This window comes from Microcebus murinus, chromosome 3 (assembly GCF_040939455.1).
Source record: "Microcebus murinus isolate Inina chromosome 3, M.murinus_Inina_mat1.0, whole genome shotgun sequence".
In the NCBI taxonomy this organism is placed as follows: Eukaryota; Metazoa; Chordata; class Mammalia; order Primates; family Cheirogaleidae; genus Microcebus; species Microcebus murinus.
In genome coordinates this window covers 61,888,118-61,903,585 of record NC_134106.1, presented here as the reverse complement: position 1 = coordinate 61,903,585, position 15,468 = coordinate 61,888,118, and the positions used below count along the sequence as shown (strand labels likewise).

The window sequence follows — 15,468 nt, the reverse complement described above, 5'->3', positions numbered from 1 at the left end:
AGTCCGTGCCTCAGGGATGCCTGCTGTCATCAGGGAAGGTGGGATAAATGGCTGTTACCTGTCTCCTTCAAACCCAGTCAGGTCAAGTGCAAGGCAGTAAATTGAGCTCTAATCCACTGAAATCCACAAATGGCTGGTTCACATCTCTTTAATGAGATCAAAGGCTCCTGTGTATGTCTTGGGGGGTAGAGCTAGCACAGTCCCCCAAATACTGCCCCTCTCCTCGGGGCTCCAGCCCTTTCAGGCAGATTCTGGGGGGTAGGGGAGGGGCCAAAGAGAACCCAAGGAGTTGGGACCAGAGCTGTTTCTGGTGGGCAAGTAACCAACTCACCCTTTCTAACCTACTTATGGGATGTCCCCTTCACTGGAAGCCAGCCCCATGGAAGAGACCTGGGGTACAGGATTTGGGGGCAGTGCACATAGGGAGTGGTCCTCCAGATCTGCTGGGGTGGCACTAGACCTCACCTCCTTGACTGGCTTGCCCTCGCTGGAGTCAGGACAGGGGCAGAGCTCGATACCTGAGTCACCAGTCAGGCGACGATAGCGACAGGAGGGTGGTGTGGGGGCAGGGCTTACCCCTGCCCCAAGCTCACCCTCCTGATGAGGGGGGGCACTCTGGTGGGAGGAAACACCTTCCTCATTTGTTCCCTCGCAGGGGGCAGGGCAGCTGGATGCAGAGGAGCAGCAAATTCGTTCACTGGAAGCAGTCAAGGGGTGGCCGGAGGCCACAGTATAAGGAGGTGGTGGAGTGCCTGGTCGGTGAACCACGTCCTCGTAGGCTGGGGGTTTGAAGGCGCTGAGGAGGCCTGCAGGGAGAGAATGGCATGGTTGGCTGATGGCAACCAGGGATGGGATGGTAGTCTCTGGTATTAGGGAAAAGGGTGCTTTGAAATGTCTGGAAAAGGGCATGTGGGATGATTTTGGGGTCCTGGTTTAGGAGGTCCACTAGTAACAGGCCCAGAGCCTCAAGTCACTCACGAAGGTCAAGCAATGAACCAGTAGGGACAGGACCAGCTCCATGGCATGCCCCATGGTAGGCCAACAGGTTGATCTCATGCTGCCGCTGCTGTTGTTGGAGCCGGAGTTTAGCTCGTCGGTGGCGGAAGGCGCAACAGCAGCTAAATAAGATAAGGACAGTCCAGAGCAGCCAGAACCCTGCAAGAGGTGAGGAGGGAGTAACTCAGACACCTCTCGTGCAAAAAAGGGTCACTGAAGGTTGGAATCCTGAGGTCCAAGGGGGGGGGTGGGCAGAGGGACCTGAGAATAGCCCTCTTGGAGACTCACACCAGAGCTCATAGTAGTAGGTGCAGCAGCCAGTCTCCCCGCAGCAGTGACCACTCTCACAGAGGTAGGGCTGGTTGTTCACTCCTGGGCACAGCTCTCGAAGCTGGGGGCAAAGAAACACTTAGAACTAAGGAAGATTCCAGCCCTAGGCACAGTCCACCCCCTCCCTCCTGCGAGCACATACACAATCCCACCCTGTGAACCAAGTTCAGCTTGGAGAGATGGGGAGAGTGGGGGATGCTGAGAGGAGTGTTCAAATATCTGAAGGGCTGTAAACTTGGAAGATGATTTGGAATAGCAAAAGTCAGTCTAGAGAACTACACAAATGTAAATTTACAAAGAGGGAGATTTCAGTTCTGTATATATGAGACTTCCTTCACACTCAAGCCTAGCACCCCAGGGTGCCTTCTGTTAAGGGAGTATTTTGGCAACAGCCAGAAAAACAGTCTGAGCCACCTCAAAATCTCAGACAATGAGTAGGAGTTTAAGGTCATTTCCAAAGCTAAAATGCTTTCATCATCCCACATGGTCCACTGCTCCCCATCCCCAAGCTGGGTCTTTCCACCCCTCAGTCTCAGGCTCCATAGGGTAAAGGTGGGGCAGTGTGAGACTCAGAGTAGTGCTCCCAACCAGATGGGATTGCTGTGGATGATAAAGGATGGTATCCAAGGCGCGAGTCTGGGTTCCAGCTCTTCTCCAAATTGCTCCCTCAAGAGAAGACGCTGCCGGACTCTGTCGTGACAATAGGCACATAGAAAAACATCACAAATAACTATTGCAAGATAGAGGGAGCCTCCCTGGGGCCTCACTATGCCTCTGGTCACTGGAGAGCCACTGCAAGCTTTTACTGCAGCGATGGGATGGGGTATATGAGACTGCAGGCAAAGTCAGCTGCATCTACGTTGCAAAGTTTAGACAAAGAGTGGAAGGGACATGTTTAGGAACTTCACAGTACCTTTGGCTCTTTAAGTTCCGCCCCCAACCCCAAAAGGAAGGGCCAAAGAAAGGGGAGAGAGAAATAAATGGCTGTCGTGATAAGCTTTTGGAGCTGTTGGGATACCTGCTGTTGCGGTGCCCGAAGTGCCCCCCAGGCCTCCTCGCTGACGTTCCCGCTGCTGGCCCGAGCCATGCCTCCACCTACAGCCCCCTGAAGACCACAGCCTCCTCTACCGCCGGCTGCCCCGCCCCTGCCACCTCTGCCGCCACCGCCATGGTCCCTGCCCGGCCCATCTTCGCGGCCGCCACCATCACTCCGCCGCCGGAGCTACCATCCGGGGAGAGCTCCGCCTACTAGGACCCAGACCGCCCAGTCCTACCAATCCCCATCGCCCCCCGAAGGGAGAGCCAATAAGAACAGACCAGAGGTTTCTCCCTGTGACCAATCTGCAGCAGCGCCTCCGCCGCTCTCCCAGACAACAAGAGCTTGCACAGACAAAGAGTGGGGGAAGGTTCGATTCCGGTCCTGACTGACAGCGACAATAGCCAATAGGGACAACATAACCGCCTTTGGCTTATCAACCAACGAACAGCCTTCCAGAAGAGCAACGTTCCTGCTGATTGGCTTGAGCCATATTTTCGGCATTACGCCAAAAGCCGGACCACGCCAGGTAATCCCGCTGGAAGAGGCGGTGTCCCTAAAGTCGTCAGCCCGAGTCTGAGCGCAACCGGGCCGTTTCCAAGCCGCAGGCGTCGACGCGAGCTCTGATCCCGGCAAGATGTGTATGCCAGAGATTGGTCGGCCCATATCCCACTCCCCCAATTCTGTTCAAGTCCAAGCACCGGATGAAATTTAATAGGGTGGGGAAGACACTGAAAACGGGGCATACGAGAGGGCGCAGAGTCCAGGTTAAGTAAGGGCCTTAAGTAGCCAAAAGGGGGGATCCTGGGCCTTCGGGCCCCCCCAGCCGCATCTGCAGATTGATGCGGTAGCACTGAAGACTGCAGAGCGCCTGGCCCGTGCGGGAACAGGCGTAACGACGCGGGTGGGGGCAGCCCGGGACAGAGCAGCGCGGAGGAGGGCCTGACGGGGATGGCCGCTGAGACAGTGCCGCGGGGGCGGGGACGCCAGGTGGGAAGGAAAGGGTGGAACCCTGGGCTCCACTGCTGTAGCGCACCATGGGGGCCGGGGCCGCGGCCCGCCCTCCCCGCCGCTCGCCCCTTGCAGCTCCCCGGCCTCCCCGCCCGCTGGGCGCCGCAGTCTTGGTGAGGCGCTCGATAGTCTGGTTCTTGTGCTCCTCTGCCCTCCGTGCCGCCTGCAGCCGCCGCTTCCGCGCCCGCTCCTCGCGCTTCAGCAGCATCTCCTCGGTGAGGGCGGGGGCTGGACAACCACCTGCCACAGGCAGCGGCAGCATCGGGGAAGGCTGACTCCTCGCCTTCTGCAGCAGGGCTCGCTGGGGAAAGACAGAGATGGGGTGGTGTCTGAAAATGGAAGGCAGAAAGCCGTGATCTGCAAGATAGGGAGAGGGGGAAGAGGGGACATGCAAGGCAGTGTCTTGAGCAGCGCAGGCTTTGGGAGAAAGGTTATTAATGAGCACCCTTCAGGGGCCGTTAATACTGCCTCCACCCAGGTCTCCTGACATTCAGCTCTAGGTCCTTGACTCTCAAAGGGGAAGACATCATTAATGTTACCTGCCTGCCCTGTGTACTAAAACTCTGTTACCTCTCTCTGAAGAGGTGGTGGTTGTTAATCTTATCTCAATAAGATAAGCACCAGTTGGATAATTTTGGCTGAAGCCAAAAACTCAGGGTTAACTTCAATTCCTTTTTAATCCACTCCCCTCCCAACAATTATCTACTTCCAAAATACACTCAGAGTTCATCTGATTTTCTCCATCTCCACTACTTTCATCTTGATTCCAGCTATCACCATCTCTGAACTGACTACTTCACCAGTTTCCTAGCTGGTCTCCCTGTTTCTGTCACTTACCCCTAAAGACATTTTCCACATTGAAGCCAGAGTAATCTATTGAAATGTAAATAAAATCTGTCACTTCTCTGCATACAGCCATTCAGTGGCTTAACCACACTTTTTCTGCTTTTACCCTGCTAGGCATGTTCCAGTCCCAGGGTCTTTGCACCTGCTGTACTCTCTGCCTGAAAAGCTCCTCTAGCACCGGAAATGTATCTTCAGAGAGGCCTTCTGACTACCCTTACCTAATATCTCTCTGCTGCCTCTTTCTATTTCATCACTCAATTTTATTTTTGTCATGAACCCTACAGCTTTTTGAAATTACTTATTCACTCTCCCAAACACATACACTAGAATACCCACTCTATGAGAAAAAAAAAACCTTGCCTGTCTTTTTTCCACCACTCATATCCCCACTGACAAGCAAAGTGCTTAGGACATGGAAAGTTCTCAATACTCTATATATTTGGTGAGTGAATAAACAATGAACCAACTTACTTGTCGAGCAGTGAGCAGCCGCTCATTGATCTCCTTCTTGAGATCTCCATTGTCATCTAGCTCCCCCTTCTCCAGGGCATCCAGCCACCTCTGTTCCTCCTCTTCCTCCTGACCCCCTATCCCCCCTGACAGGTCCCGAAGTGGGGAGGGGGACAGATTACTGTCTTCATCTGAGAAGGAAAGTTAGAGAGATAAAAATAAAATTGTTCAGATGGAACACCCTAATTTGGCCAAGTTAATACTGGGATATTCAAAATTCTAACCCACTTCAGAACCACCCCCTTCTCTTAGCCAGGTATAAGGAGAAACCCAGTTTCCCCACCTCCAGATCCTTCTCACCCAGCCAGGCACGGTACTGTTCAAGGGGGACTCCTTCCATAGGTTCCTCTTCATTATCCACAACCATAAGAGGAGAGGGTGAGCGAGGCCCCTCTGGGATCACAGTGAAGGTAGGAACACTGCAGAGAAGCAATACTACTCTGTAAACTGAGCAAGTGTCTCCTCCTTCTGTTCAGTAGCTACATCCAGCCTTCCCTACCCTCTTGGGTTCTTGCTGCCTAAACCTGGGCCTTTAAGTCAGTGTTCATTCTGTCTTCTAGAAAGCCTAGTCGGCTTCTAACTTCTACCTCTCCCTGCTCCTAAAATTCCCCAAGTAAAACCTTGACCCTCTTGGCCTCACCTCTTGGTGCCCAGGACCTGCCCGCCCAGCTTGATTTTAAGTTTGAGCTGGGGCTTCGCGGGAGATGGCTGCGTGGGCCCGGCCTCCTCTTCCTGGTGGTGTTTCTTCTTGTGTTTTTTCTTGTGCTTCTTGTGCTTCTTCTTGTGCACTCCGTGGCCGTGGGCACCCGCCAGGCTCAACTCCAGGGCTTCCCCTGCGGAAGGAGGACCTGTCGAGTGTTCGGCTGCAGGGTGGCAGGGGAAGCCAGGAATAACCTAATACCCCTGAGGGATCCCACCCTACCCGCGGTACTAGCTGTTACCATAACAACAGCACTGCCTTTCTCCTTCCCTCTTGTGGCGAATTATCCTGGAAGCTCCAAGGAGCGAGAAAGGAACTTCTTTTCTAAGAAGGCCTAAATTGCTTGATCTACCTACACTTACCCGGCTCAGGGGCCTCCATAACCCCAGAGGAGCTCCCGCGCCGCCACAGCTTACTCATGAGGGTCCTACAAGGAAGGGGGACTGGAAATGGTCAGTTCACTTACAGACACGCCTTTTCCGCCCCGCGGAAGAACTGCCTCCTGCAAAATAATAGCTACTTCCGGTGCGTGGCAGCCATGTTTGTGCGGGGCACATTTTGCGGCCAAAATCCTCCCTGAGAAACAACGATCCTTTCAACAACAGTTCCGGGCACGCTGAGGCCGGGACTGCCCAAAGGGGCATGGCTTTCACCTCGCTCCGCCTCCCCACACTAGATTCCAGAACTCAGCGCGGGCGAGTCAATTATTACACTCCAGCTTGGTGATCCCATACTCTGGGCCAAGGGCAGGGGGCTAGGCTAAGAGGATACAAAGAGGAATATGAATACCGCCCTTGCCCTTGCCCTTGAGGAACTCACATTTGTGTGGAGTATAGAAACTGTTAATACATTGCCAGCAAGGCCGGGGCGCAGTGCTCATGCCTGTAATCCTAGCACTCTGGGAGGCCGAGGCGGGCGTGATTGCTCGAGGTCAGGAGTTCGAAACCAGCCTGAGCAAGAGCAAGACCCCCGTCTCTACTATAAATAGAAATTAATTGTCCAACTAATATATATAGAAAAAATTAGCTGGGCATGGTGGCACATGCCTGTAGTTCCAGCTACCCGGGAGCCTGAGGCAGAAGGATTGCTTGAGCCCAGGAGTTTGAGGTTGCTGTGAGTGAGGCTGACGCCACGGCACTTACTCTAGCCTGGGCAACAAAGCAAGACTCTGTCTCAAAAAAAATAAATAAATAAATAATAGAAAAGTGAATTTCAAAATGGTGTGATTGCATTTAATAAAGCATGATATACCAATGTATACATAGAAAAAAATTGAAGAATGTACAGTATACTGTTAATGTTGATTTAATGCAGAAGTTGAGATTAGGGAACTTTCACTATCTGGGTATATAATGGATTTTCTTATAATGGTGTATATCACATTGATAATTAGAAAAAACACCTGTGTGCATACATCTAAATATATATGAAAGACCGCCGCAGACCCAGCCTTGAGCGTGCAGCCCGCCCGAACGCTCCCCACAGGTACTACTACCCTTTGGAATGGCCAACAGGGGACCTTCGTATGGTCTGAGCCGGGAGGTGCAGCAGAAGATTGAGAAACAGTATGATGCAGACCTGGAGCAGGTCTTGATCCAGTGGATCACCGCCCAGTGCCAAAAAGATGTGGGCCGGCCCCAGCCTGGGCGTGAGAACTTCCAGAACTGGCTTAAGGATGGCACGGTGCTGTGTGAGCTCATTAATGGACTGTACCCCGAGGGGCAGGCCCCAGTAAAGAAGATCCAGGCCTCCACCATGGCCTTCAAGCAGATGGAGCAGATCTCTCAATTCCTACAAGCGGCTGAGCGCTACGGCATTAACACCACTGACATCTTCCAAACTGTGGACCTCTGGGAAGGAAAGAACATGGGCTGTGTGCAGCGGACCCTGTTGAACCTGGGTGGGCTGGCGGTAGCTCGGGATGATGGGCTCTTCTCTGGGGATCCCAATTGGTTCCCTAAGAAATCCAAGGAGAACCCGCGGAACTCAGACAACCAGCTGCAAGAGGGCAAGAACGTGATTGGGTTACAGATGGGCACCAACCGCGGGGCGTCTCAGGCAGGCATGACCGGCTACGGGATGCCACGCCAGATCCTCTGATCCCACTTCTGCCCCTGCCTTCCCATGAATGGTTAATATATATGTGTATATATATTTTAGCAGTGACATTCCCTGAGCTCTCAAGCTCCCCTCTGCCAGGGTGAGGATACAGCCTGTCCTGTCACTTCTGGGGTGCTAGATGGCAGCCTCTCCCCTGTGCTTACTAATACATTCCCTCCCCCACACCCATCAAAACTGGCCCAGCTGGCCTCTTCTTTTCCCCTGGGACCAAAATTTGGGGACCTCTCCCCCTGCCCCCATGCCTGTCCTCTTTCCCTCTGGCCTCTCCTGCCCCTGAGCTCTGTGCCCTCAACCCATTCCTTGGCTGGGAGTCAGGGATGCTGCCTTCTACAGGTATGCCTCTCCCACAGCTGTGGCTGCAGGGACTTAATTTGTAGGGAGGAGCCTGTGGCAGCTGCCACCCCAGCCACAGCTGGACTGCACTCACCACACATCTGGGGCAGCCTTCTCTGGCAGAGGCCCTTGTGGCTTCTCATTTTCCATTCCCTTCACTGTGGCTAAGGGATGTGGGGACAGAGAAGGGAGGGCTGCCCTCCATGGCCTGGAGCTTGAAGAATATGAGTTTGCTGATTTAATAAAGAATCCCAGTCTTTTCTGGAAAAAAAAAATATATATATATATATATGAAAGCCTGAACAAGCTTGCAGCAGTGAACCAAGAAGGGAAAGAATTCAATCAAGAGACATTTCAGTGATAAAATTATCAAGAATTAGGCCGGGTTCGGTGGCTCATGCCTGTAATCCTAGCACTCTGGGAGGCTGAGGTGGGAGTATTGCTCAAGGTAAGGAGGTTGAAACCAGCCTGAGCAAGAGCAAGACCCTGTCTCTACTAAAAATAGAAAGAAATTAATTGACCAACTAAAATTATATAGAAAAAATTAGCTGGGCATGGTGGTGCATGCCTGTAGTCCCAGCTGCTCAGGAGGCTGAGGCAGAAGGATTACTTGAGCCCAGGAGTTTTAGGTTGCTGTGAACTAGGCTGATACCATGGCACTCTAGCCTGGGCAACAGAGTGTCTCCAAAAAAAAAAAATTAAAATTAAAAAATCAATTATATCAATTATATTAATTTATCAATTATATTAATTAATCAATTATATTAATATATGGGAATTCATGAAGAAATTAATGGAGTATGTGATTCAGGTTAATAAAATGGACTTTGGAGTCAGACAAGCCTATTTTTGAGTTGCAATTCCATCATTTATTAGCCATGGGACCTTAGGCTCAAAGTTATTTAAGCTCTCTGAACCTCAGAATCCAGCTTTGTAAGATAGAATGAAGTAGGATCTACTTCATGGGGCTCATTCTAGGACTAAAGCAAATCAAAAATGCAAAGTACCTGGAGTAGTATTGGGCATACATAGTAGATGTTTCAATAAGGAAATAGTAATAAATGATTTCTAGGTTTGTAACCCAAGTATTTAGAGAAAAGGTGGTGTTTTCAGTAAGAAAGAGAACATAAGAAGAGAAGCAACTTAAGGCTTTAGTTTTGCCCATGGTGAATTTGAAGTGCCTGTGGGAACAGGCAGATGGAGGGAGAATAGCTGAGAGGGGGAGAAAGCCAAAGCTGAAGGTGTGAGTGGGGATGTCAGCAACATAATAATGGGATGGGAGCACGTGAGACACTCAGTAAAGGGCAAGTAGATGAAGAGGAAAAGAACCAGGAATAGAACTGAATGAATACCTGTCCTGGACACCCAGGCAGATGGGCCAGGCAGAATAGAGGAGAGCAGGTTAAAGAGAGGCAGAGAGTATCAAGGGACTGAGGCTGTGATCAGCTGCGTACAGTCCTGCAGAGGGCAGACTGAGCTTCGGAGAGAAGAGGATGCATTTTAGTAGGTGTGAAGGCAATACTCCTTTGTCACCGGGAGTTAAAGTGAGGGATCACCTTAATATTCAGTATTTATAGAACACATCCTACAACCTGCTTTTATATCCCTTTTCTCCCTTGATGCCCATGGCAGCTCCGTAAGGGAGACACTATTGTTTCCATCTTATAAATAAGGAAACTGAGGCTCAAAGAGATCAAATGTTTTGGCCAAAGTCACAAAGTTAGGGAGTGGCAGACCGAGCCTCAAACAGAGGCTTCCTGACATCAGTCCAGTATCCAGTCTCATGTTTCCTCTACATCCTGATGCCCAGCAGGGAGGAAGTGGTGACAGTTAAGTGGTGACTGGCTTACTTATTTTGTTTTTGTTTTTAGTTTTGCTTTGTTTAGAGTGGGAGAGATTTGAGCATGTTTGTAGGCTGAGAGGTACTCTTCTTTCTGAAAGAATTCTTAGCTTTATCTTTAAAAATTTATTTATTTTGAAATAACTTACACAAAAATTGCAAGAATATGAAAAACTCTTTTATTTCCTTTAACAAGATTTTGCAATTGTTAACATTTACTCACATTCATACCCATTATCATTATTCTTTTTTCTGACCAATTTAAGACATGATGCCATTTCACCCCTAAATATTTGAGTGTGTATTTCCTCCAAACAAGTACAGTTTTCTATAAGCTTCACACAATTGTCCTAATGAGTAAATTAGTTAATATAATACTTAATACAACACTACTATTCAATCCAGACCCCATTCAAATTTCACCAACTTTGCAATGCCTCCTTTTCATTTCTAGTTCAGGATCCAAATTGAGGATCATGTATTACACTTACTCTTTAATTTGTTTTGTTTGTTTCCTTTTGAGACAGAGTTTTTCTCTGTCACCCAGCTAGAGTGCAGTGGCGTTATCACAGCTCACTGAAACCTCAAACTACTAGGCTTAAGCAATTCTCCTGCCTCAGTCTCCTGGATAGCTGGGACTATAGGCATGTGCCACTATGCCCAGCTAATTTTTTCTGGTTTTTGTAGAGACAGGGTCTTGCTTTTACTCAGGCTGGTCTCGAATTCCTGGCCTCAAGCAATCCTCCCTGCTTAGCCTCCCAGTGTGCTAGGATTACAGGCGTGAGCCATGGAGCCTTTCCTTTAAATCTGTTTTTTTTTTTTTTTTTTTTGAGTCAGTGTCTCACTGTGTTGCCCAGGCTAGAGTGCCGTGGCGTCAGCCTAGCTCACAGCAACCTCAAACTCTTGGGCTCAAGCTATCCTACTGCCTCGGCCTCCTGAGTAGCTGGACTACAGGCATGTGCCACCATGCCCGACTAGTTTTTTTCTATACATTTTTAGTTGGCCAATTAATTTGTTTCTATTTTTACTAGAGACGGGGTCTTGCTCTTGTTCTGACTGGTTTCAACGTCCTGACCTTGAGCAATCTGCCCGCTTCAGCCTCCCAGAGTGCTAGGATTACAGGCGTGAGCCACCGCTCCCAGCCTAAATCTGTTTTAATATGGAATACTTCCTCACTTTTACCCTGTCTTTCATTATCTTGACCAACTTTAAAGGGTATGGGTCTTTAATTCTGTAGGATGTCCCACAGATGTCTTGTATTTCCTAAGATCTAGACTTATAAATTTTGGTAGGAATATCCCACACACAAAAATTGTGCTGTGTTTTCAGTGTGTCACATCAGAGGGCTTATTATGTCAGCCTGTCCTACCACTGACAATGTTAACCTTGATCACCTCGTGAGGATGGTATCTGCCAGTTTCCTGCATTGGAAAGTCATGATTTTTGCCTTTGTAAATCATACATATCTTCTGGGGAAATACCCTAATATTCCATTCAGAAACTACCCTCATATACCATTCCCCATTGAACCTCAACTCACCAGACTTAGTATCCATTGATAAATACTGTATGAATTTACTATAATAATTGCCAAATGGTGATCTTTCTATTTTCATTATTGCATTTACATGTATTAGTTAGCATTCTACTATAGCAGAAAGCTTTCTCCTTATGAATATTTACTTGCATATATATTTGTTTATTTCAGTATGCATTCCTATTTCAATCAATGGGTTATAACCCATTGCTATCATGATTTATTTTGATGCTCAAATTTGTCCCAGATTTTATCAGTGGACGTTTACTTAAGCTGGCATCTGTTTCCTTTTTGACACGTCTCCATCATTCTTTAGGCACTTTTTTTTACTTTCTAGCACTACAAAATGTTTTGGGCTCATCTCATACTTTCCCTGGATAAGGAGTGAGAATCCACGGTGGCCAGGCAGCAGGAACACATGGCTGAGATTATTCCAGGGCCACACTGAAGTCACAGGAATTTGCTGATAAGGATTTCCTGCTGGCACCACCAGCCTGCTCCGCTGGCGCTGCAGGTGCAGTGAAGGTATATCTTGAACTCTCCCTGGGTCTTGTCTGCACTCCCTCAAGATTCAAAGTTCAGTTGGACCTATTCCACTTGTTTGGCTCCAGCTAATGCAAACTTCAGCACATTAATGCGCCCAAATTGTCTTAGTGTTTTTTTTTTTTTTCTGGGGGTGGAATTGGAGGTAGGGAAGTCATGCTCTTATTCAATTTCTTTTTCACTTTACCCTTAGGCTGTGAAGAAGTAGGAAGAAGGGTAAATGTTCTCCAGTTTCCATAAAGGGGCTAGAGCTCATCTTCCCAATATTGTCCACAGTGGAGGATTGTGCAGAAATAGGAAGATGATTTGAACCCTGGGTGACTAACAACCCCTTCCCCAAATATGTGCTTCACGGTTGGGGAGATATAGATACAGAAATAAGCAAAAGGGCCAGGTGTGGTGGCTCATGCCTGTAAACCTAGCACTCTGGGAGGCCGAGGCAGGCAGATCGCTCAAGGTCAGGAGTTCGAAACCAGCCTGAACAAGAGCGAGACCTTGTCTCTACTAAAAATAGAAGGAAATTAATTGACCAACTAAAAATATTTAGAAAAAATTAGCCGGGTGTGGTGGCACATGCTTGTAGTCCCAGCTACTCAGGAGGCTGAGGCAGAAGGATTGCTTGAGCCCAGGACTTTGAGGTTGCTGTGAGCTAGGCTGATGCCACAGCACTCTAGCCGGGCAACAGAGTGAGACTCTGTCTCAAAATAAATAAATAAATAAATAAAAATAAGCAAAAGGCAAAAGTTGGAAAGACTAATGCATCAAAACAGTGACCTGTTGGTAAATGTTTAACAAAAGCTCCCCGGAATAAAACAACCCTGGTTTGCAGTGCTCACCATTTCTGTTGTGGAAATATTCCTACCATGTCCAGTTTCAAATATGACATTACTGAACCCAGGATTAGGAAGAAATATGCAGTGCACACCATCATATAGTATTCCCACCACATAGAGACTATAGATGTAAATAACCTCAAGAGATCAGAGTAAAATGCAGTAAAATAATTAGGAAGTGATGAGTTTTGAGAATTTTTTTTTTTTTTTTTGAGACAGAGTCTTGCTTGTTGACCAGGTTAGAGTGAGTGCCGCGGCGTCAGCCTAGCTCACAGCAACCTCAAACTCCTGGGCTCAAGCAATCCTTCTGCCTCAGCCTCCCGAGTAGCTGGGACTACAGGCATGTGCCACCATGCCGGCTAATTTTCTATATATATTAGTTGGCCAATTAATTTCTTTCTATTTATAGTAGAGACGGGGTCTTGCTCTTGCTCAGGCTGATTTCGAACTCCTGACCTCGAGCAATCCGCCCGCCTCAGCCTCCCAGAGTGCTAGGATTACAGGCGTGAGCCACCGCGCCCAGCTGAGTTTTGAGAATTTATCACCTTTACTTTAGTATAATTCATTTAGTTGTAAGTTTATATAAATTAATTTTTAATTAAAGCAATGTTTGGTTTGAGCTCACCCAGGGACACAAAAACTAACAACAACAACAAAAACAAAACAAAACACAGTGTTCAACAATTAGTATTCACAATTCTGGAAAATTCAGCAATTGTCTCACTCAAGCCAATGTGAGCTTCAGAACATTAATGCACCCAAACTGTCTCGGTGTTTTTCTCTGGGGCTGGAATTCGGGATAGGAAAGGCATGCTTTTATTCATGTTTTTCACTTTACATAATTTTTTAAATGGTAGCATTAGGGGTGTTTTTAAAAACTGTATATGTGTTTTCAAATATTTTTCAAATTTTTTTTCAAGAGACAGGGTCTTGCTCTACTGCCCAGGCTACAGTGCAGTGGTGTCTTCACGGCTCACTGCAGCCTTGAATTCCTGGGCTCAAGCAATCTCCCTGCGTTGGCCTCCTTAGTATGTGGGACTATAGACACACACTGCCATGCCCACCTAAATTTTTGGGTTGGGGCTAGAGACAGGGTCTTACTATGTTTCCCAGGCTGGATTCAAACTCAGAGGCTCAAGCAATCCTCCTGCCCCCCGCTGCTGAGTAGCTCTACCACACCCAGATAATATTTTAATTTTTGTAGAGATGGAGTCTTGCTATGCTGCCCATGCTGGTCTTGAATTCCCTGCCTTAAGCAATCCTCCCCCCTCAACCACTCAAAGTGCTGGGATTACAGGTATAAGCCACTGTGCCCAGCTATAAAAATTTAATTTAAAAAATAAATCCAGGGGGAAAATGGCGGACGGGAAGGCGGGAGAAGAGAAGCCTGAAAAGTCGCAGCGAGCTGGAGCCGCGGAGTAATGGAGGGGAAAGTTCCAGTCGCAGCGCTGAGAAGAGATCAGCTGAAGAAGCAGCTGCAGACCTCCCAACAAAGCCTACAAAGGTCTCCAAGTTTGGATTTGCCATAGGTAGTCAGACAACAAAGAAAGCATCAGCCATATCCATCAAACTTGGATCAAGTAAGCCTAAAGAAACTGTTCCAACTCTTGCTCCAAAAACTCTTTCAGTAGCAGCGCCTTTTAATGAAGATGAAGATAGTGAACCAGAGGAAATGCCTCCAGAAGCAAAGATGAGGATGAAGAATATTGGAAGGGATACACCAACATCAGCCGGACCAAACTCCTTCAATAAAGGAAAGTGTGGGTTTTCTGATAACCAGAAGTTGTGGGAACGAAATATAAAATCTCATCTTGGAAATGTCCATGACCAAGACAATTAAATGATGTGTTTTGAAATTGGGGTGTGGGGTGGGTGTAAAGTTAAAAGGAACAGTTTCCTTTTTTCTTTTTTTTTTTTCTTAAGGAACCAAGTTTTCTGCTAGAGTTTCCTTTTTTAAAGAATGATATAAGACTATCTTTGGAGCCGCTTTTTTTTTTTTTTTTTTTTTTTTTTTTTTTTTTTTTGAGACAGAGTCTCGCTTTGTTGCCCAGGCTAGAGTGAGTGCCGTGGCGTCCTAGCTCACAGCAACCTCAAACTCCTGGGCTCGAGTGATCCTTCTGCCTCAGCCTCCCGGGTAGCTGGGACTACAGGCATGTGCCACCATGCCCGGCTAATTTTTTTAATATATATATCAGTTGGCCAATTAATTTCTTTCTATTTATAGTAGAGACGGGGTCTCGCTCTTGCTCAGGCTGGTTTTGAACTCCTGACCTTGAGCAATCCGCCCGCCTCGGCCTCCCAAGAGCTAGGATTACAGGCGTGAGCCACAGCGCCCGGCCTAGCCGCTTTTTTTTTTTTTTTTCTTTTTCATTTTTTTTTAAGATTGGGTGGTACCCTAATAAATGAGAGTTTGAAATTAGAGGTAATTTATGTTTTATATACAGATTTCAAGACATTTGCTAATTTTGTAGTTTCATGTGATTAGTTTCCAAAGGTTACAGATAATAAAGAAATCAGAAATGGTACCTTTTTAAGAATTGCATACTTTTTAAAACACAACTATTAGGCCGGGCGCGGTGGCTCACGCCTGTAATCCTAGCTCTTGGGAGGCCGAAGCGGGCGGATTGCTCAAGGTCAGGAGTTCAAAACCAGCCTGAGCAAGAGCAAGACCCCGTCTCTACTATAAATAGAAAGAAATTAATTGGCCAACTGATATATATATAGAAAAAATTAGCCGGGCATGGTGGCACATGCCTGTAGTCCCAGCTACTCGGGAGGCTGAGGCAGGAGGATTGCTTGAGCCCAGGAGTTTGAGGTTGCTGTGAGCTAGGC

The 15,468-nt window shown here is 47.8% G+C and overlaps 2 protein-coding genes and 2 pseudogenes across 5 annotated transcripts; 2 read left to right on the top strand and 2 right to left on the bottom strand.

Annotated features, from left to right (window-relative positions):
- Positions 1 to 132: 132 nt before the first annotated feature.
- WBP1 (WW domain binding protein 1) lies at positions 133 to 2,579 on the bottom strand. 3 transcript variants are annotated; one of them, XM_012788642.2, is made up of 5 exons: positions 2,345 to 2,566; positions 1,915 to 2,016; positions 1,285 to 1,387; positions 979 to 1,155; positions 133 to 806 (listed from the first exon to the last, which is right to left on the bottom strand). In XM_012788642.2, the coding sequence occupies exons 1-5, from the start codon at positions 2,411 to 2,413 to the stop codon at positions 346 to 348; spliced, it is 912 nt and encodes a 303-aa protein (XP_012644096.1). In that variant the 5' UTR covers positions 2,414 to 2,566; the 3' UTR covers positions 133 to 345. The 3 variants fall into 3 exon arrangements, with proteins under 3 accessions (XP_012644096.1, XP_012644097.1, XP_012644098.1); XM_012788643.3 differs by lacking the exon at positions 1,915 to 2,016 and having other exon boundaries at positions 2,345 to 2,579; XM_012788644.2 differs by lacking the exon at positions 979 to 1,155 and having other exon boundaries at positions 2,345 to 2,572.
- A 481-nt stretch (positions 2,580 to 3,060) lies between these two features.
- On the bottom strand, positions 3,061 to 5,909 carry INO80B (INO80 complex subunit B). 2 transcript variants are annotated; one of them, XM_076000908.1, is made up of 6 exons: positions 5,792 to 5,909; positions 5,370 to 5,562; positions 5,030 to 5,148; positions 4,691 to 4,860; positions 3,476 to 3,674; positions 3,061 to 3,342 (listed from the first exon to the last, which is right to left on the bottom strand). In XM_076000908.1, exons 1-6 carry the CDS (start codon positions 5,847 to 5,849, stop codon positions 3,131 to 3,133), a joined length of 951 nt encoding a protein of 316 aa, XP_075857023.1. In that variant the 5' UTR covers positions 5,850 to 5,909; the 3' UTR covers positions 3,061 to 3,130. The 2 variants fall into 2 exon arrangements, with proteins under 2 accessions (XP_075857023.1, XP_012644094.1); XM_012788640.3 differs by having other exon boundaries at positions 3,061 to 3,674.
- Positions 5,910 to 6,868: 959 nt separating this feature from the next.
- LOC105884590 (transgelin-2 pseudogene) lies at positions 6,869 to 7,599 on the top strand (annotated as a pseudogene).
- Positions 7,600 to 13,992: 6,393 nt separating this feature from the next.
- Positions 13,993 to 14,528, top strand: LOC109730595 (PEST proteolytic signal-containing nuclear protein-like; annotated as a pseudogene).
- Positions 14,529 to 15,468: the final 940 nt, after the last annotated feature.

Bases quoted from the DNA above. Each gene is read 5' to 3' on its own strand.
- WBP1 (XM_012788642.2), bottom strand. From the start codon at position 2,413: ATGGCTCGGGCCAGCAGCGGGAACGTCAGCGAGGAGGCCTGGGGGGCA. The intron at 1,388-1,914 runs GTTGGGAGCACT...CTTTGCCCCCAG, and splicing joins ATCCACAGCAATCCCATCTG to CTTCGAGAGCTGTGCCCAGG. The intron at 807-978 runs GTGAGTGACTTG...CTCTCCCTGCAG, and splicing joins TGGTTCATTGCTTGACCTTC to GCCTCCTCAGCGCCTTCAAA.
- INO80B (XM_012788640.3), bottom strand. From the start codon at position 5,849: ATGAGTAAGCTGTGGCGGCGCGGGAGCTCCTCTGGGGTTATGGAGGCC. The intron at 5,563-5,791 runs GTAAGTGTAGGT...CTCCTTCCGCAG, and splicing joins TATGGAGGCCCCTGAGCCGG to GGGAAGCCCTGGAGTTGAGC. The intron at 3,675-4,690 runs GTAAGTTGGTTC...GTCTTTCCCCAG, and splicing joins GGCTGCTCACTGCTCGACAA to CGAGCCCTGCTGCAGAAGGC.